Here is a 20620-nt window from a genome sequence, read left to right on the forward strand (position 1 = left end):
TTGTAATGACCGCCGAAAATGATCATATCAGGCCCCAGATGTAAATGCTATCATAGAACATAAAATGGGTATAGGATGCATGTCGTCTTTGCTTCATCCTCATGGGCTCACCTGAACCTGACCAACGTAAGATGATATGACAAACCGACATATGCAGATAAACAAGGCAATAAAAAAAACAGAGCAAGGAAAACACAAGGCAATTATTATTACAAGTTTGTGTGCAAGAAGGCAGAGGGATATCATGGTAGGTTATGGAGTGAGTGGAGGACGGCAAGAGACAGGGAAGATCAGAAGATGGAAGAAGCCTTCTCATTACCAAGATGAGAAGAATGAGTCCAGACCGGGGTCAAAACTGCTCATTTACTCCTCTACTAACTGTCAGGATGATTCTCGACACGCTTTAGCGGAGGTCCTCGACTTACCAGACTGGTGGCCGCCGCTGCCGTCGCGAGATCAGGCTTCCCGCTGATACTGCGTGCTGAGGCACGGGGCAAACCAGTGCCGGAGACAGCCGAGAGAGTCGAGCCTCGCTTAGCAGGGCTACCGGGCGGCAAACCAGTAACAGTCGAATGGCGTTTCCCATTCATACCCTTCACAGGGGAAGTCCCTGAAACATCGCGAGTACGAATATTCTTCAGACTTCCGCTTGGGGGTTCAGGGAGTGGACGCGCATTGGAGGCCGACACCCCACGCTTGGAGGGAGTCGTGGTGGCATAAACGCGCGGTCGCGCTGTGAGCTTGACGCCGGTGATGAATTCGTGCTTGAGAGCATCATGGGGCGTGAGCCGACGAGCGGGATCCCAGCGCAGACAGCGGGAAATGAAGTCAAGGAAAGCGTCATCATCACACTTAAGAACCTGCCGTAATTCCTTGGAGCTGGGGCGACGGCGACGGCCCTTGGACGAGACCGTGAGGCGTGGCTTGCCAAGAGAATCAAAGAAGAGCTTTTTGCGAGAACTTTTCTCGATCAGGTGCTTCTCGGGCGGACCGAAGACTTCCATAATGCAGGCGAGCTGTTCCTGTTCATTCTCACCAGGAAATATGGGATAGCCCGTAAGAAGCTCGGCTAGAATACAACCCAGACTCCACATATCGATAGGCATGCCATATGACATTCCCAGAATGACCTCAGGGGAGCGATAGAAGCGACTTTGAATGTAGGTGTAAACTTTCTCGTTCTCAAAACAGCTGGAGCCAAAGTCAATGACTCGGATTTCTGAGTTTAGTGGATGGACAAGTAGAATATTCTCCGGCTTGAGGTCGCAGTGAATGACCTTTTTAGCGTGCAGCAACACCAGGCTGCTGAGCATCTGCTTTGTGAACCGTCGGATGAGCTTGAGCGAGAATCCGCGGAAGTCGTGCGCTTTGATGAATTCATAGAGATTCATGCCCAGCAATTCCGTTGAGATACACAAGTGACCACGGAAGTAGAAACTTTGGTCAAAAGCAACAACGCTGTGTCGACGTTCCGAATCCCACTCTTTGAGCTTTTTGAGTAGATTCACTTCAATGAGAGCTTGCTGATGGAAGCGTTTCTTATTGCGAATAATCTTAACTGCGACCAGCGCACCGGTCTTGTGGTCAACGCAGCGCACGACTTGTCCAAAGCTTCCCTTTCCAAGAACATCAACTACCTCGTAACGATAGGCAAGATGGTCGCCAATGACGATGCTGTAATCGCCGCGGTCGTCATCGTAACCAAAGTTTGCAGTTGAAGAGTGTAGGTCTCCAACGTGTTTCTTCGCGTTTTGAGTACCACAAAAGAAGATATCACGATAGTCGATGATTTCACCGCGCTCAAAGATATTCAAATTGGCCATCTTGAGAGCATGGGCAGGGCCAACACGATCCTTGGGCTCGGCCTTGCGGCGCAACTCATCAAGCTGCTTCGCGGCAATTTCAAAGTCTTTTCGTTTCGCACCAAGACGCCTCATCTCTTCATCTGCAACGGCAATGTCCGCGTCAACACCCACATCCACGGATCGTGGATTAATGGCAGCGCTAGATCTGGCAGTGTTGATAATCCTATGGACGGGAGAAGCGTAGCTGCTTGCACGCACTTGTGAATGATCGCTACCAACAGACTCATTCGTAGTGCTGTGCTCGAGAACCAGACTACGGTCACTGCTGACACTTGGCTTTCGAGGCGACGTCTGCTTGGTGATACTTGACACAGAGGCTTGGCGACGAGGCTTCAAATAGGACGTTTTCGTGACGGGGCTGCTTGACTTCACAGCGGAGAGATTGTTCCACGTTGCTGAGGCTGGGAGCTTTGGAGGCGGCATATTGTCATATTTGGTGCGGTCTGTATCGATCTCGGACGTAAGCTGAGCCTTTGAGTTGCGTCGGAGCCGGGCAACATTTATTCGATCTTTAAGAGAAGCATTAGCCCCCACCGTGGTGGATTCAGATTCGGACGGCGTCGATATCTGGCTAAGAGTCTCAGAAGACGGGCTGAAGATAGCGCTCTGTGTCTGAGGACGGGGCCCATTGATCTTGTGGGCCTGCGAGACATGATTGGTATAATCTTCGCCAGCTTGCTGGTGAAGGGAGCTCAAGTCCGAGCTAGGCTTTGGCAGCGTGGACGAGGCATAAGGTGAGATATTGCGGGTTGCAATAGGCCCATCTGGTTGTCCGAATGTCCCAGTACTACTAGAGGTGCGCAGACCGCCGGATGAGATTGAGCTGAGACCAAAATGAGAGGTGCTGCTGCGAATTTGCGTAGCTGACACTTTTTCGTCATCTCCGCGTTGCCAGAAATTGGCCTTCGAAGCAGTCATGGGAGTGCTCGGAGTCTTGGAAAGGATCTGGTGAGAGGGGGTGTGAGTATTCCGTTCATCAGCTTCTCTGTCTCTCAGCGCCTCAATCTTAGTCGTCATTGGTGTTCCTAATGGTAGTAAATTGAGAGGGGGTAGTTTCAACGGCTGCAATCCCTTCCGTCCGAGCACCGTGGTGTTTCGCACCCGTGAATCAGGTGTTTTTGTAGCACGCCCGCGTAGGTCTTCCGCTTTTTTGTCGTTGATTTCAACAGCAGCTGTGTCATTATCCTGCGGAACAGCGGGGGCAACAAAGTCGGTTGTCAAGCTGGATTTCCGAGAAGTTGGAAATAAAGGCGCATCCAATTCACTCTTAGGAGACTCGTACGCCTTCGGGATAGCAGGGACAGGTGGTACTTCTTCGCCTTCCTTTGTTGACTGCTCCGTGCGGGGTTTGGGAGTTGGTAATCGTGAGGATGAGAAATTTTGAGACAGACGAGGTTGCAAGGAGTGGCTAGAATTCCGAATAGAATTGTAGCTGGTGGTAGATGATAATGACAAGCCGGAGCTATATGACTTGCGATTTGGATCAGGCGTCGTCCGGGTTGATGAAGGGGTAACGCTTTTTCTCGGAATCAAGGATGGAGATTGGTTTGTCGATACGGGCCTTGTGGGCAGAGGCTCCGTTTGCATGGGAGGCGTATGTGGCATAGGGGGAGCAGTCGGGGCGACGGACATGCGTTTCATTCGACGTGCGTCAGTCGGACTTATTGTTCGCGCCCCTAAACCAGTCGCATGTGGCATTGTGGACACGCGTTTGGAAGACGAGGAAGGTGTTGTATGTACAGCTGTACCTTCACCGACGGTCTCTACACCGTGAGTGTTCTTGACAGGTGTGCGGACTGCGTTTGTTGAAGACGATCGTGTATGATCTATAGTCTGAGTCGTGGTCAAAAATGTGCTTCGAGGCTCGCGGGGTGCTGGCTGGAAAGACTTTGCTTTGAGACTGCGCATTGCTGATGGGACCTTGCCTTCATCCCGTCCAAGGTCCATATTTTGAGTCCGTGTACGAAGGACATTATTCATGTCCAATCGCGAGGTGTCAACACTGGCCTTTCGAGCACTGAGACTAGCACGCCTCGCCGACGCGTTCGTGGGAGCGACGGCACCCGAGCTGATGGACTTGCGAGAACTGCGCGCACCCAGAGCGGCACCGGCAGCATTTTGAGCGAGGCTTTGGCGACGGTTTCGGTTACCGACAGAGACGCTCGGTGAGCTCGAGTTTGTCGGAGGCGGGCCGTTGAACCGATTGACCTCACTCTTGCGCCGGGATGCTGGACCCTTTGACCTTTCTGAGGCAGAGCTGTCATAGCTCTGGTGAATCCATGAAGTATCGATAGAAAGCTCGTTTGGCTTACTCGCCGACCCCGGCATGGGAAGATGATTCAGGCTTGGCTCAGCCATTATACTGTTGTGAAAGTCGTCAAAGCTGATGGGCGAAAGAAAATCGTCTCGCTCGGTCGCCGTGGCTTGCTGGCATGCGTCAACCTTGGCAAGGTTCCCGATACTGACGGAGCGATCATTCAGGCCCTTGGTCGAAGATTGCATGGAGCTCGGTGGAAAAGGTTCGGAATGAAAGTCGGTCGCAGGAAGTTTGCTACAAATCGAGGTCAGCTTGCTGCGGCTCCAATCTCCTTCGCTCGGCCTCTGGTGGGAAACCGAAAAAGGGGAAAGAGACTGGTCCAAGTATGTCCGGGTTTGGGCTCACCTCATGCGCGGAGATTCTTGGGGGCGAGGTCCTTGAGGGGCCCTGGGCCCTTTAATCGAAAGCCTTCTTCCACCTAGATCCCCTGAGCGCATGCCGGCGACGCCTCTTTGGGACTGTTGCTCAAAGTTGGTGGTATTCATGTGGAAGGTTGTTGATGCGGCTTTTTGCAGGCGTCTGCGGGCTGAGGAATCCACTAGGTTTTAGCATTAGCTATGTTGACCTGTTGTCGATGCGCGGAGGAGTCTTTGGTCCTTACATCCAGAGCTCGGATCGTCATATGTAGATGGGCTAGATGCGTGAGAGAGGGACGGCATTGTCGGAACTCGCGCTGCATTCTGTGCCGGCTTGGCCGGGAGTGCCCAGGAATCCATAATCAAAGCGTAAAAGGAAGAAGCTGGAGAATTGGACTATTTCGTGTCGAACTGGCCGCCCGCTACGGAAGACACGCAGGTGAAGTCAAATTCAACAACAAGAACATTCAGGAGAAAGCGGGCCTCTTCAACGATAAGGAGACCGAAAGAGCCGTTGGCGATGTTGCGCGACCCGTCGACAGGCGGTTATCGCTCCATTGTGAAAGCGAGATAGATGGATGAGGTGGCTGAAAAGCGAGGCCGGGGGAGGAGAGGGGGAAAAGTGCTTGGTGGGCTGTTCTCCTTTCGTCTTCGATCCTGCTGGGCAAATAATTTCGGCGTAGCTTTCCCAAACGTGTTGCTGGGGCAAGAGCACAAGGCGGTCGCGATGAAATAATTAAAAGAGGGTCCACCACCAGCCAAGCAACACCGAAAAAGACTTAGATTGACACTTGGTGAAATGATTTTGAGAAAGATTCCTAGCAAGGTCACCCGTGAATGAAGATCAAAGAGTACATGAAAATTACTTGAAAAGATTCGAGTCCAGGGAGCTGCAGCTCCCAAGCTGGTCCCGTCCGACTTCCGCTGGTTGCGATCAGTACTACGTCCTGCCGAATTAGTACGCTACCTTATTCTTGCCGTTCCTTTTGCCTGCGGCATGACCTATTGGTAGTGCGATGCTCGATACGGCTAATGATAGCGGCCATCCGGGAAGATGCACCGAGAGCCCTGAAATACCTCACTGAGCTTGCTGATATCGTATACAAGTATACATAGACAGTATGAAGCGAAGCCCGTTCATGGCAAGGAGGCAAGCTGTGACTGGAAGCGAATGCGGTACCTCAGGACCGACATGATCGTTATATCAACCTTGACTTTAACAGCCCTTCAGGGGATCTAAGATTGTAAGCGGATGGACCAGAGTTTTCGCAGAGCTTTAAGACAACCGATTCCTCCCTCGATATGAGTGCATATCAGACTAACAGGACGGCTTCCTTTGTACGTAAGGATAGAGACGCAATGAAATGTGGTATCCATCGAATCAACAGACTGCTAGTTACTGCCACCGATCATCTCATGTATCATGCTCCCTTATTTGGAAAGGGGAGCCTGGGCTCCTTCTCTTGAATGACCGCTATCGGCGACCGAAACCCTGAATGTTTTCCCCAGCTCAATTAGGTTAGCCACACGCAATTACGCCACCAATCACCGGAGGCTGTCAGTCGGCCACCTTTCCCCACAAAATGATAATATTACTGCCTGATTGAGCAGGCATCAACAAAAGCACATGCTCTCTGCATGTGCCGCTGCAACTGATGGGCCTTGTTCGGTTCCCCGAGTTTGATCACCTTGATCTTCTCGAGATCGCCTCCTACATCAGTCTGATCGCTAACCAGTATTGAGTATGATCAGTTGCCAGTCATCATGAGCCAGTTGACCTCCGAGATCCTCAAAACCCGTGATGATGCGGTGTCCATGCTCGGTATCAAGAGGCCGAGGCGACACAGAAGCGGCTCTGAGGACAGCACGCAGTCGCGGATGTCAACGCAATCAAAATTTTCAATACAAGACAGATTGTTCTCCAAGTAAATCAATCGGTCCCTCTTTCGATCTTATAGGCGCACATCGAATGTCTGACTGATGTGAATACAGGATTCTAGAGCAAGTGATCCCAGCTGAAGACGATGACGATGGGGCGGATTTAGACGACGATGCCTCGGTGGCATCGTCCCATCGACCGCCTTTCAGTTTACCGGCAATGTCTAACAATTTCCGAAGATTCAATGCAAGGTAAGTGAGCGAATGACCAAATCCAAATCAAACATTCCCGCAGCCAGACTAGAAAGATCAGGGCTAATTGACATCCTCAGAATTGGCGTAGTATTTCTGTTTCAAACCCAGGTTGAGCAGGTACTCAGCTGGGAAACCCCATCTCACACAATATCTCTCCTGTTTGTGTACTCATTCATCTGCTTGGATCCGCACCTGATCCTCATTCTACCGCTCGTGGTGTTTCTATTGTTCATCATGGTACCAGCGTTTGTTGCTCGTCATCCTCCGCCACCCTCTACATCCACTTCAAGCACCATCCCTTATTATTCCTACGATGGTCCCGCATTGGCGCCAGCAAAGACCATCAAGCCCGCCTCGGAGACCTCGAAAGATTTCTTCCGCAACATGCGAGATCTCCAGAACGTGATGGCAGATTTCTCGGACGCCCACGATGCGATCATCGGCATTTTTGCGCCTTTGACAAACTTCTCCAATGAGAAGTTGTCGTCAACCATCTTCCTCGGTGGAACGGTGGCCACGGCCGTGCTTTTTCTCATGGCGCATCTCTTGCCCCTCAAGTTGATCATGCTAGCCGTTGGGAACGCCGCTGTTCTCTCCATCAATCCGAGGATCCGAAGTATGGCTAAGGCGTTGATTTTCGATGTGTTAGGCGAGGGCCCAGAAGAAGACATCGGAAACGAGGGTGCGTTGGAGGGCCCAGCTGGATTTGTGGCATCCATCCCGCAGGATCCCTCTGCTGCTATGTCTGCGTTGGAAAAGCTGGCAGACATATCACTTGACACGGAACCAGAGGAGCGTGAAGTGGAGATTTTTGAGCTCCAGCATCGCGCTTTCGAGTCTGCCGAGCCGGGTTGGGAAACCTTCATCTTTAGTCCCCAGCCATATGACCCTCTGTCGCCAGCACGGATCGCAGGTGACCGGCCACGTGGATGTCGATTTTTCGATGACGTCCAGGCTCCATCAGGCTGGAAGTGGAAGGGCAAGAAATGGGAGCTTGACATGGACTGTCGAGAATGGGTAGTCGAGCGAATGATCACCGGCGTAGGGTTCGAGGTTCCCGAAGCGGACCCGAACGCGAGTGCTCTGATTGATGAGGTTGGAGGATGGGTATGGGATTTGCGCAAAGAGCAGTCGACGGGACGCGATGAGCCAGATCGTGGCGTCACTCCCTCAGAGTACGGCGATCTAGATCTATCGAGCACTGTCTCGAGGGCTACGAATGCAGTATCTTCCAAAGGCAAGCACCGAGCAAGGCCTACCAAAGATTGGGAAGAGGCTTCGTCGGCCCTCTACGGTGTGGGAGACTGGCGACGTCGGCGGTGGGTGCGCATTGTGCAGCGTGTGAACCTTCGTCCGGTCTCGGGCACAGGCACCGTTACATATTCCACACTACGTCAGGGTTAGGACACATGGACACCAGACATCACGGAAATGGACCCAAAGTCCTGTATTATGTAGACGGTGACGAATGTGACCCGAAGACCGAGCTCTCTACCAGTAAAACTTGGGAACACAGACCGATGTTCGGGATCTCTTGTGATTTTTTGCAAAAACATATATTCATGGTTGATTACATTTTGAGCACAGCCCACAGAGCCCAGTGTTAATAACATATGGGAGCTGAAGGTAGGGGGATCGAGAAGTATGAGAAAATCAACGCCAAACGCGCCTAATCCAGATGCTGAAATGATGTGCACTCGACAAAAAAGGACATTATGCCTGCTGGCTTTTCTTCCACTTGTTGATTCTCCTGCGAATATCGCCCTCTGATTGCTGCATAGGGTTCAACTTGCGATCCCGAGCCATGGCCGACAAATTGTCGCCATGCTTCTCAATCAGCCGTGAGATCCATTCGCCCTCACGTGTGCTCTGGTGGCGGGGCTTTTTGGCCTTCTCTCCGACGCCCTCCAAATCGGCCTGACGCTCCAACTGTTGCACCACCTTCGATGCGGGCATGGCCTTGATGGCGACGTCCTCGTTATCCGAAAGATCATTCAATGGATCGTTGAGCGGGTTTGCGCGTGGTCGCTTCTTGCCTGCGACTTCGATCTCGTCGACATCGTGGATGACTCGGAGAATTTTCCCGGTCTCGGGGTCGCGCTCGACCTTTGTCTCGCCGACATCAATATGCGTCGCTGCGTCGACGGCACTGCCGTTGATGTGGAGCGAGTTTGACTTTTCCTCGAGGTCGTTGCGTCCGGGTATACGTTCCTTGCCACCGGTGGGAGCATTTAACTTGTGCAGGAGACCGAGTCTTTTATAGTTTTGCGTAAGAGTCAAGTCACGGTCCCTGAGAACATTGATCGAGGTTTTTGTTAGCAACCCCGTGCTTTCTCCTCGAGATATCCGAGAGTGAACAAACCAATTCTGGGCGATAATTTGATTGCCCAGCACGTTAATTTTCTTGTTGCCATTCTTCAGGCGGTTGTTCTTGGCCTTGGCCTTGGAAAGACCAGAGCGCGCCTTTTTCTTTTGGAGGATCTTGCCCATATTGTATGACTGGAGGGGACGTTGCGCTTAAATTTAGGGAGAAGTTCACGGCTGTTGAATCAGAGGTTCCCATGTAAAGTAGTATCGGCGTTATCGAAACTTCTTTTTTTTTTTGAAAATGTTTGCAAACCTGCGCTCCATCCGCAACGGAAGTCTTGGCATGTTTGCTCCCAAGGGCTCTCCACCGATAAGATTAGGGGGAAAGGGAGGACAAACAACCACGGCGATAAGACTCGTCTTATCTATTTGCGGGCTGCTCTTTATCGATTGTTGTCCTCACCTATCTTCCTCTTGATTCAGTGTTGGCGTCAATGGCTCCACGATTGATGAATTCGTCTCGGACGGGGCTTGCGCTCCTTGCAGGATGCATTTTCTTCTCTGCTGTAGTAGCTGCGTCAGCTCATGTTGATGACTTGTCTGTTGGCGAGATTGAGGAGCAATTGCAGGTATAAGATGCCTACCATGTATCTTGGTGGATCGGACCCCGAGTCCACACCTTGAAAATGGACCGACAGTTGCTGACACCTGATTCCAGCGTTGTCCACTAGTCGAAGCTCTCAATGAGCATAAGAGAGCTTCGGCACCGGAAACGGCCAGTTTCACTGCGAGAATCTTCGCTGTCTTGTTCCCAGGAAGCCCAGCCGTGAATGCTCTGTTAGCCACTCTGTATATCTCTGGCCCTCCTAGTATGTCTAGACACCACCCTTGGGGCGACGAACCTTCTCGACCGAATGCTTCATTTGCTGGAAACTACCGATCGGATGTAAAGCTGACTGGTTCGATCAGACTTCCTTCTCGCATTATGCCCTCCGAACATCGATCCCTCTTCCCTGTCAGTCATGGTGGCCTTCGCTGTGGGTGGCCTGCTCGGCGATACGCTGTTCCATCTGCTTCCTGAGATTTTCTTGGGTGAAGCTTCTCCAGAGCATGTGAGCTTTGTCATGGTTGAGCCCAACAAGAATCCCCTTCTTGGATTAGGTATCATGGTTGGCTTCTTCACTTTTGTCGCAATGGACAAGACTCTCCGCATTGCTACCGGCGGCGAAGGCGGCCATGACCATACCCACGGCGACTCGCATGCCAGTAACGACCACAATGCAAGCACCACAAGCGCCCAACTCACCGGCACCACCAACAGCGAACTAAAGCAGCGCAAGTCCCCCAAGTCCGAGACCGAGCTCTCCGTGCAGGATTCCTCCGCAGAGAAAGATATCAATCCCAGTGTGAAACTGGGTGGTTATCTGAACCTGATCGCCGATTTCACCCACAACATCACCGATGGTCTTGCCCTGTCTTCGTCCTTCTACGCTTCTCCTACCATCGGCGCGACGACCACTGTGGCCGTGTTCTTCCACGAGATCCCTCACGAGGTGGGCGACTTTGCACTCCTCATCCAATCCGGCTTTTCAAAGCGCAAGGCCATGGGGGCTCAGTTTGTCACTGCGATCGGTGCCTTCCTGGGTACTTTTATCGGTATTGCGGTGCAGGAGTTCGGAGGCAACAGTGCAGTCTCCCAGGCCGCTGCGGGAGCGGGCATTTGGGGTACCAGTCTCCAATGGGGTGATATGCTGCTTCCATTTACCGCGGGTACATTCCTGTATGTTGGCACCGTTGCCGTCATTCCCGAGTTGCTCGAGACAGGTAAAGATAAGGGCGCCGAGGTGCGGAAGACCTTGACGCAATTCCTGGCCGTGGCCGTTGGTGCCGGCATCATGCTCTTGTAAGTATCGAGGAGGAAGAAGGGCTCTATCACAAAAACAAAGCAGACGTGACTAATTTGGGCATATAGGATCTCCTGGGATTGATCCTCTCAGACATGGGAATCTAACCGTGTTTGATCGAAAGCTGGACGAGGCAGACTGGAGCAAGGGGTTGGGCAATCAGGATAGTCACAGTGTTCAAGACTTGGAGATAGATTATGGCATTGGCGTCTGCAATGGAGGCAGTCCAGATCCGGCCAGGGGTTTGTGTCGTCTCCTCTTGTACCTAGCCCTCGCCCGACGGAATACTAGAATATACAGCGAGAGACATTAGACATCACTTGTATGACTGACGCAGAAATCAAGAGTCGCGTCACTTCCATAGCGCAAATGTGTGTCTTTTGTGCATGGTCAATCGATACCTTGGCTTCCAGAACCAACCTTAAACCGTCATCTATGATCTTGCAAGATGAGTTCATTTACCTACCATTGCACTCCAGACCTACGGTGTAAGGTAGCTTGACTGCATTTACTTGACTCGCAAGGAGACTTCGAGACCAGGGCCGAAGAATTTGAATTAAAGGTGTCGCTCGAAACACTCTGTCCTCACGTCATGAGTAGGACAACTTCGTATCCATGTTGTGGGGAAAGACATCATTACTCGAATCACAAGTCCAGCAGAGTAATCAGAAAGGTGACCTTCGGAGCCAATTGGGAAATGCCAGTCAAAACAAGTCTAAGCACAATGACAGTCCGATAGTTGAGACTGAAGACAAGCGCGTTCTAAAGTCAAAGAAGTTGATAAGAAATAAGACACGTCTCACGCTCAGCGTGAGTTGAATAAACCACGTTAGAACCAGCCTATTGATGTGGAAGCGAGGCGAAACAAGACGCAAATGGCAGAAATGAAACATGTCCAGAAAGCCCCCTAGGTACTAAGGGCCCTGGACTACTCGTTGTAATGGTATACCTGTAGAAAGAGAGAGAGCTAGTGTTAGTCAAACTAATAGCAACACTCTCGGGGATCGGGTGGCTGGAACATTAGAAACGTACAAAGTAGTCCGGCAAACCTGCAACCGTATATCCCAGACGTTTCGCCATCTTGGCAAACCCTTCCGTTTCAACGAGATGGTAAAAGGGAAAAGCCGGAAACATGGCCCCGTCGCGATGTACATCCGCCTTGACCATCAGTGCGGTTCCACCCACGCCATCGAGCTCGATCATGCGACGAGGATCCAACGAGTTCAGGTTGGCCAGGTAGGCCATCAGAGTGCGGTAGGTGGGTAGTTCGGCGTAGCCCTCGAGCAGGATCTCGTCGGGTCCCATCTGGGCGCCGAGGTTTTGCGCTTGATCACTATCGATCCACGAGTTATAGTCGTAGGGACGGACGTCCCATTTCTTGGCTTTGGTGTCGTAGTATCGCTGGTAGCAGTTGGGAACGATGACGGGCTGATTGTGCGACGTGAGATCTTGAATCAGTGAAGCGGGTGTTTCGACGATATCTCCGTCGAGCCAGAGCACCCAGGATGTACTCGGTCCGATGGTAGTGAAGAGGAGACTATTCCGGGCGCGACTCATGGATTCTCGTCGTTCCTTCTGTGACGACAATTGATGTCGGACTTTCTCATCCTGTGAATGCAAGGGCGGTTCGAAGTCCTGGCGAAGGATGGAGATGCTGGCGAAGCGGTTGTCAACGGGACCCGTTTGCGTGACTTGAATCGCTTGTTCCAGTGCGGAGACCGCCGCATTACCGTCCTTGGTTTTCGGCGCGATGAAGCCCAGTGAGATCAGTTCATGCGGGTAGTTCAATTGCACCAAGTTCTCCCAGTATTCTGGATAAAAGCGCGCCAAGGGAGTGAGAATGAGGATTCGCTCGCGATTGGCGAGCGCATTATTCGAGCTAGTCAGATTATTCAGGTTGTAGTGCACGACCGGAGGAGCTGCCCGTAGACCATCACTGCGAAGACGCTGGTCTTTCAAGAAAGGTTTTGTAGGGGGCGAGAGCGGATGCTCGGCTGCGTCGTCCTGGCGCTGTTGAGACGAAGTTGCGGATGCGGATGCGGAGACGGACGACGAGGACGGAGACAGCACGAAGATAATGAAGCCAAATGCAAGCACGGCGGCCAGCACAATGCTGATCGGACTCGTACGGCGCATGGAGCGTGCGACGGCCATGGCCGAGTCTGGAAATCGCAGCAGCTCTACGATTGAAAGCTTTTTGCTTCTTCGTCCACCCGAGTCAAAAGTGATGAAGCTGGTTGAAGGACAAGGTGACGATGCGGGTCAATCGCCCGAGGGAGCTCTGCAGTTGGAGAAGCCAATCACCATTCCCGTTGCGTCGTGGTCGGCCTCAGGCAAGATGGCGTGTTTTAGCGGACGATCTCGACGGTCTTGGCGGTAATCGAAGGAATGTGCTTGTGCTGCATGAGAGAGCCAAATCGACACTTGAGAGATCTTACAATGTCAGTGTCGACGACACAGTAGTTCCGTACGAGTCTCAATCAATCTATGTTGGGGCTGGAGTCGGGTGACTGATCCATGAGAACAAGGCTCACAGAGGGACCCTGTCTCTTTGCTGAGGCTGATGTGTGGAGATCTGGATTGGTTAGCCTTGGCGTGATAAGGTTGTCAACCGGAAAGAGTAAACGCCAGCAGGGAAGGCCGTGTCCCAGCTTGGGCGTTGCATGTGCGACTCCATTTCCTGTACCTTTTCTAATGCAGCCAGCCGATGCGCTATCTGGGAGTGGATTGGACCATCATTGCATGCTGGCTGATTCAGGCTTTGATTCAATGGTACACTGCAAGTACTGTTCTATCTTTCTTAAAACAGCCCTGTCCGACCTGATCATCGCGGCAAGTTGTACTGGCCGAATGCGGCGGCACGTCAACATTCCGTCTAGCCCCAATATGATGCGTGCACTTGACTGCCAAGGTTGGTTGCACAGACAATTGCTCACAATCGACTCATGCGAAGGGACTCGATCTGTACAGACGGGAATATCAACTGGACGCAGCGAAGAAAATTTCAGGTGAAGTAGGTGATTTTCAGGATGGTCATCTCCCTCTCCCACCCTTCCCGTGTGGTCTATAGAGGCGTAACTAATGGTATTTACTGTTTGTACAAAGCCATTGAGTGAAGAGGCATGGTCAAGTGGACACTCCCCCCACCTTTTTTTTCTTCCTCTCTCTCTCTCTCTCTCTCTCTCTCCATTCAATGCAACGTCCGCATCACGCCTTCAAATGCTACCAAGGCCATCGCGTTGGCCGGAAAAGCCCTCAAAAAGCAAGGCACAAACCCTCGCCAGTATCCCCTCATCCCACGCTCTCTCCAAACTGCTTGAGCCGCATCTCGCCAGCGGTGGAACTGTCGCTGTCCATCATTTAGGGATCCACCCATGGGATCGGTCATGAGCCGCTGCTTGACCACATCAGATGGGTAGGACGTGAGCCAAAACACCTGTGCGGAGATACCACCTGCCCAGAAATTGACCAGAGGCGCAGACATATTCGTATGATTTGTCATGTACCGCGTAAGGAGATCGTAGGACCCCCACCAGAAGAAAAAGAATGAACGGAAGAACATGGTTGCGAATAGACCGCGATAAACCCCTCGGATGCCGTGTGTTCGGAGCTGTGAACCCCCGGGGGAAGAGACTTGCGTTAGATGAACGTTCCGTCTTGCCAATACAAGTGCTTCGCCAAACGTGCGATATCCATGTACTTACAAGCTTGCGAAGACAGTCGATCGGCCCTGCGTACATGCGCTGTGACTTGTCGGCCGCATATTGGACTTGCAATCGGGCCTTGATGTGTTCGACCGGGGCGGCGATGAAACTGACCGTCGTACCGGCCATGATACCGGCGATTCCGTGACCGAAGGAAGGCAACGTTGCAAGATCGGTCTGATAGCTGGCAAAGGGCATCCATCGACGAAGTTCAGGTTTCGAGAAAACATTTTCAAGTAACAATCTCTTGTAGAATGTCAAGGACCCCAGCATTCTGCGAGCCGAAAAAAAAAGAGGCGATCGTTAGCACTTTGAGATCCCTCCCACAAATGGCCTGAAATCTATGTTCGTGCTCTTGGAGTAGAGGCTTCTCACTCACATAGAATCCATCATCATCCATCCGACCAGCGGAGGTGATGCACCCTTGTATAGTCCTCGGACACCTTCATTTCGAATCGTTTGCAACGTGCAGTCCAGCGGCCCTTTGAAATGTGCATCAGGACTCGTTTGTAATCGAACCTTGACAGTGTCGAATCTGTTTGAATACCATCATCAGTCAACAAAGCCCGGCTAATCTCCTAACGAGAGTGACGCGGAATTAACGTACGGATGACCAACTGCGCGAACATGAAGAGAACAGTCAGTCAATGCCAAAGTCGGAAGTAGTTTTAAGCTCGCATTGCGTCCACCGACAGAAAACTCCACAATCAACAGTAAACCCCCAAGCCAACAGATGTGCCAGTGAAAACGTTCAACTCACCACTCAACTTTGCGATTCCTGAAAAAACACCCGCCACAAATCCCTTATAATTCGACTTGTTCGATGCCGTCGACGCCGGTGTTATGGGCGCTTGATTCCCAGTCCCCCTTCCACTTCCACTTCCGCCCCTGCCTGTGCTCATACCCGTGCCCGTGCCATTCCCGCCGATTCCCGGGCCTTGAATGTTGTCGCACTGTGTCATAGCAGGTGCTGGCACCATGTTCAGAGGCGCCGGCGCCGATGTCATTGCAAATGAACTTGCGCGAGAAAGATGCCGACGCGTGCGTCAGCGGCGCCAGATCCAAGGCGGGAGAAAGGAAGCGTTTTCGCGTGTTCGGAGTCGCGCCGACCGGAGCTTAGCTTAAATCGAAAGTGTAGCTTTGTTGTGTAGGTGGATTTTTGGCGAAGTTTTTTTTGGAAAGGACGGTAGGATGCAAAGAGTCGGGGGGGGGGGGGGTAAAAATTGCTCGAATGGAAATCGGTCTAACTATGAGATATGCGGCGAGGTTCTTCCACTCCAGATTGATTCAAGGTAAATACTAAATTCTGTATCGGTTCCTATCGAGGGCGAGATCGGACAGGCTTGCAAATGATCCGCGCTCTTGAACGAGAGCCCCGCAGCCCGCAGTCCGCGCGAGCTTGTCGGAGCTCGGGGAGTGGTGGTTCTCCTCCGGGATCCGCTGCGGTGGACACCTTTCATTGTTCATGAGGCGGATCGATCGATCGAATGATGGAGTTGAGCTTGGTATTCAGATCCGGATTTGATCCTTTGAGATTTGGGTGAATCATCGGAGAGATGGATAGATGACCTGACTATCTTACCTTTCCCTGCTGGTAAGATCAGAGGCGGGTCATGTGCTACGAGACGTGACATGGGTGAACAATTCGAGACGATGGTCGGGAAGGGGTGACAATAGGAGGTACCGGGCACTGTACCTAGCCAGACGCACCCCGATCTTACGTTCCAACCATGCTGAGTGTGCTCAGCTCGGCAAGAGACATCTATACTAACTTACGCCCTAATCAATCTGCGTAGTCTGACAGACAAGTATGTAAATCTGGGACACTATGAAGAGGTGCGTAGAGGGAATCTCTATTCTAGGCGAGCAATCTTCACATTGCCACGGCCAACAAGATACATGAACGAGGCAGCAAAGATATCTATGACTGACAGAAACTCTGAGAACAAACTTATCTACGGAAATAACGCGCATGCAAGATGCATATGAAGAATGTCGAGAATTCAGACGGTTTCTAGGACTAAAGCTATGATCGCTGTACTGTGTGCCAGCGTTGGGGGTATAAAGATGCAGTTTGTGACGCAAAGATGGAGGGCAAAAAACAGAAACGCAAACTCCGCCTCATCACTGATCTGGATGATATATAAGGACCAGGCCTGGTGCTGGGACAGACTGAGATATGCAAAATCAGTGGATGAGCACACAGGACAACCCGACTCTTCTGGACCAGATAATCGAGCAAGGCGTAATGGCCTTGGATGTCATGGGGAAATCTGAGCTTCAGCGTGCATGAGGTTTCATGTGGAAAATTCAAGAGTGAGAATCTGCCAGTGACCATCCCATGTAAAAAAAAAATGGACAGGGACAAGGAACGAGAACGAGCAGAACTTGGTCGACTGCGGCACGTCGGGTTGCAGAATGCGGGAGGACGAGTTCATCACCGACCCTTGGCCGTCTGACGGCTTTTCTGTCGGGCCTTCTCGTTCTCCCGTGTGATCAATTTGTCCACCAGATCCGCAGATGGGCTAGAGTGCTGACCGACACCGTCACGGAGACCGTGGGGGGTCGTCCCGGAATGGCCGGCAGTCAAGTAATCGGCCGATTCGAGGGCGAGCGGGGTGACGGGCCCCGGACTCAGTAAGGGGTCCAGACGAGGTGCCGAGGGGCTTTGTGTGGCCGCATCCATGAGCGTTGTCCCGTACTGCCATTTCATGTTCATGTCGCGAGACCCGGACGATGTGCGATATGCTGGGTGCCGGGACTGGCGCGGAGAAGGGGGCTGGCCCGAGCTGGCATGGCTGGTGGGCTTCGATTGATAGACTGCTGGATGGAATCGGGGGAGACTGCCCAGAGAGAAACCAGGAATGGCCTTGGTGGGAGTGTTTTGACCCCGTGAGCGTGGAGGCTGTGGAGAGCTCGGACGACGAGGGGACATGGTTGGAGACGCAACCGGCGAATAAAATGGGGAGTGATCGGCACGCATGCTGGAATATCTGTGCGAATGATGTCGAGAGGAAGTAGAAGCCGCAGCGGCAAAAGGAGTAGGAGCAGCAGCAGTGGGAGCAGCAACAGTGGCGGCAGTAGGAGCCGAACGATGTCGGTTAGTCCGCGAGGAGGGCGGCGGAGAACGCAAATGTCGAGACCGTGCAGACAAGGAGGCACGCTCCCAATCTTCAATGTAATCGTCGTGATCAAAGCGACCGGTCAGCGGGGTCACGGGAAGATGATCGTCGTAATCGGATTCAATGCGGCGCCGAGGAATGGGAATGGGTCGCGTGGACGAGGCAGAGAGGGTGAGAGCATCAACCGGATCAAATGGTATGGACTCCGACCGTCGAGGCGGCGGACGAGAATGAGGAGAAGAAGACAGGTGAGTCGAGGTGGGAGGATTATATGCAGAAGAAGTAGCCGTCAAATCCCGAAGGGACGACAGCGACACGGGAGTGGGGTAGCCGTGTTTGAGGATCAGATGGTCTAAATGGTCCCGCGGCTGGGACGAGGACGAACGAGAGCGCGATCCGGAGAAGACGCCTAAAAGTGCAAGGGTGAATCGTGTCAGACAGCCGTTCCGTTGGGGGGAGAATTGGGTGGGAATGAGAGGTGACGGAATGTCACACGTGTTCCGTGGAAGAATGTAGCAGGACAAATTGGGATAGCAGGTGGAGGGGGAGATGAGCCAATGTCTCTGCAGTAGAGGGGCAGGCATGGAAGGAGGACTCCGTAGTCCAGAGTATGGACGTTGGCACAAGGGAACAAAGTACACTAGTACCCTCGCAAGTCGTACACAACCGAGTGGTATAGCATGCAGAGCAGGTGAGTGACTGGGACAAGGCCCTTGGGAAAGCACCCGACTGGGCTTTATCCACAGAACTGATTCCATCCATGCGCATGCACAGTCCCTCCAACTCGTCGGTAGACGAATGATATTCGCAGGACATGACAGGCATTGAAGCGCGGATGCATTCTGAGAAATTGGCAGGAACCATTGACAGAAACAAGAGGGTGAAGTCAAAGAGAAGAAGATAATCACTCCCAGATTCAGATCCAGTCATCTCGCGCCATATGCAAAAACCGAGAAACATGGACTAAGGTAGCTAGCGCACTTCTACTTACTGTCAGAATAGTCGGAATTGCTGCTCAATGACGAGGGATATCGGGAAGCGGAAGAAGACGAAGAGTATGAGAAAGGGGAGGTGGACTCCGACTTTAATTGTTTGCGACGCATGGTCTCGTGTGCTTTTCTCTGGGTGTCTCTGTTCCGTTGTCCTGTCCTCTCTTTCTTGCTTTTTCTTTTTGCCCACTGTCCTCTTGAAGAAGTTAGTCATTTGATCCATTTTTTCGGGTCGCTAATGCATCGTCGACTGTAGAGTCCTGCGGGGGGACTCCACCAGCCGCCTCAGCGGCATGTCGTCATTCGCAAGGGACACGGGAACGGTGTGGACTTGAGATGAGGAAAAATTGAGGAAATATGAGAACAGCCACCAGGGCCGGCACCAAATAGGGGAGGATCGTAATCGTGAAACCTCCCCCTTTGGCGGAGCCAGCAAGCCTCCGAAAAGAAAACAAGGCAAAGCTGCACCCCAAAAGGGGTCATGATCCAGTCCTCCCGTGAAGTCATCCGATGTGGATCGTCAAACGCGATGCACAAGAATCTTGAGGCTCCACTGGAGGCGCCCACCATGCCACGGTTCGCCGCGGATGGCATCGGTTGCAGAGCCAGTGAACATATGGCCAGGGGCTTCTTCGATCAGGGCAATGAAGCAAAAAGAGGTACCAGCCATGAACGGCCGGGTATTTGAATGATCATGGAATGTATCACAAGACTGGAAGTGTGGAAGACATCTAGGGAACTTGCTCCAGAGACAAAAAACAAACAGTGAAAATGGAAGCGAAAAAAAAAAAAAAAAAAAAAAAAAAGGAACTGACCGTTGAACGGGCCTGTCAGATCGGTGGTGATCCTCCTTCACAGTAGATCGATACCAAGGTATCCGCTCGGCAGGAATACCCGCTCCCTTCGATCCTCCACGGAGGTCGGAGGCACTCGGTGCTGCCTCGCGAGAGACTTGGTTTCAACTCCTGTTCGGTCGCAGCGAATGGCATACAGGAAGGATGACAGGTGGATGGAGTGCTATCGGTCCGCCGCAGTCGTGATCGCAAGGGTTGGGAATAGTTCTACTAGACAGTCCAATCGTATAGATCGGAGACTCGGTGGACCGGGGATGATTGCCAAATGTGAACAGGGTCAAATCTGTCTCGCGTTGAGGTGTGGCCTGGTGTTATTCAGAATCGAGCGAGCTCTCCGACGGTCGGATACTGGAACTTGCTGGATTGTAGTCGGGCCTGAAGCAACGTCATGTACTGAGGAGATCGAGGCATGAAGATAAGGAGGGCGAAAGAGAAAGAAAAAAGGGAGAAGGAAGTGAATAGAGGGAGGATGACGGTGAGTTTATAACTAAGAAAAGTAAGTAACTACTATAATGTAATATTGAGTCCGATCGTCCATGTGTCAGATATCGATACTATCAGTGGTTAGGTACCAGGTACTGGTGATGGTCATGCCCTTCTTTTGGACAGTACCGACCACAACCACCGTGCATCCCACTGTACACTTGTACAGGGTACAAGGTTGGAAGGTGCAAGTCAGAGGTAGCATACAGCGTGGGTCAGGCACCTGTGAAACAGGAACTCCCCCCCCCCCCCCCCCAGTCACTGGGAAGATGACTAGCGGAGGGATCTATTCCCGTCTTCGCCTCTCTCTGATCGAATACGAGTTGAGAGCGAGATCTAGCAGGACGCAGATTGGAGCTCCTATCGACACGCTGCCGGGATTCCTTTTGCACAAAGACATACTCCACGCGGCGTCGCCTGGTGACCACCGTGAAGTTGCCCGTTCCAAGGCATCGGCCGAGCGTGTGAGTGGTGCTTGCTATCACGTCCTTGAGATGGGATCATCCATGTCCTCCCGAGCTCCCCAATCGCGGGCAACGGGAGTGCGGGACCATCAGGGAATTCTTCAACCATCCTGTCTTCTGCA

The 20620-nt window shown here is 52.2% G+C and overlaps 7 protein-coding genes across 7 annotated transcripts; 2 read left to right on the forward strand and 5 right to left on the reverse strand.

Annotated features, from left to right (window-relative positions):
* Window positions 1-374: 374 nt before the first annotated feature.
* On the reverse strand, window positions 375-4898 carry N7539_002066 (putative protein kinase; the record flags this gene model as incomplete). Its single annotated transcript, XM_056931669.1, has 3 exons — window positions 375-4416; window positions 4528-4720; window positions 4784-4898. The coding sequence occupies 3 exons, from the start codon at window positions 4896-4898 to the stop codon at window positions 375-377; spliced, it is 4350 nt and encodes a 1449-aa protein (XP_056793700.1).
* A 1404-nt stretch (window positions 4899-6302) lies between these two features.
* On the forward strand, window positions 6303-8075 carry N7539_002067 (PEX28-32 family peroxisomal membrane protein; the record flags this gene model as incomplete). The annotated part of the gene is made up of 3 exons (XM_056931670.1): window positions 6303-6463; window positions 6531-6668; window positions 6749-8075. 3 exons carry the CDS (start codon window positions 6303-6305, stop codon window positions 8073-8075), a joined length of 1626 nt encoding a protein of 541 aa, XP_056793701.1.
* Window positions 8076-8384: 309 nt separating this feature from the next.
* On the reverse strand, window positions 8385-9161 carry N7539_002068 (nucleolar protein 16; the record flags this gene model as incomplete). The annotated part of the gene is made up of 1 exon (XM_056931671.1): window positions 8385-9161. One exon carries the CDS (start codon window positions 9159-9161, stop codon window positions 8385-8387), a length of 777 nt encoding a protein of 258 aa, XP_056793702.1.
* Window positions 9162-9472: 311 nt separating this feature from the next.
* Window positions 9473-10966, forward strand: N7539_002069 (Zn(2+) transporter YKE4; the record flags this gene model as incomplete). The annotated part of the gene is made up of 4 exons (XM_056931672.1): window positions 9473-9607; window positions 9697-9847; window positions 9948-10881; window positions 10951-10966. The coding sequence occupies 4 exons, from the start codon at window positions 9473-9475 to the stop codon at window positions 10964-10966; spliced, it is 1236 nt and encodes a 411-aa protein (XP_056793703.1).
* An 844-nt stretch (window positions 10967-11810) lies between these two features.
* On the reverse strand, window positions 11811-13036 carry N7539_002070 (mannosyltransferase complex subunit MNN9; the record flags this gene model as incomplete). Its single annotated transcript, XM_056931673.1, has 2 exons — window positions 11811-11831; window positions 11915-13036. The coding sequence occupies 2 exons, from the start codon at window positions 13034-13036 to the stop codon at window positions 11811-11813; spliced, it is 1143 nt and encodes a 380-aa protein (XP_056793704.1).
* A 1036-nt stretch (window positions 13037-14072) lies between these two features.
* On the reverse strand, window positions 14073-15593 carry N7539_002071 (uncharacterized protein; the record flags this gene model as incomplete). Its single annotated transcript, XM_056931674.1, has 5 exons — window positions 14073-14492; window positions 14587-14860; window positions 14966-15121; window positions 15194-15203; window positions 15491-15593. The coding sequence occupies 5 exons, from the start codon at window positions 15591-15593 to the stop codon at window positions 14073-14075; spliced, it is 963 nt and encodes a 320-aa protein (XP_056793705.1).
* A 1430-nt stretch (window positions 15594-17023) lies between these two features.
* On the reverse strand, window positions 17024-18292 carry N7539_002072 (uncharacterized protein; the record flags this gene model as incomplete). Its single annotated transcript, XM_056931675.1, has 1 exon — window positions 17024-18292. The coding sequence occupies one exon, from the start codon at window positions 18290-18292 to the stop codon at window positions 17024-17026; it is 1269 nt and encodes a 422-aa protein (XP_056793706.1).
* Window positions 18293-20620: the final 2328 nt, after the last annotated feature.

Source organism: Penicillium diatomitis (assembly GCF_028827545.1).
Source record: "Penicillium diatomitis strain IBT 30728 chromosome Unknown utg000002l_segment0_segment0, whole genome shotgun sequence".
Lineage (NCBI taxonomy): Eukaryota > Fungi > Ascomycota > Eurotiomycetes > Eurotiales > Aspergillaceae > Penicillium > Penicillium diatomitis.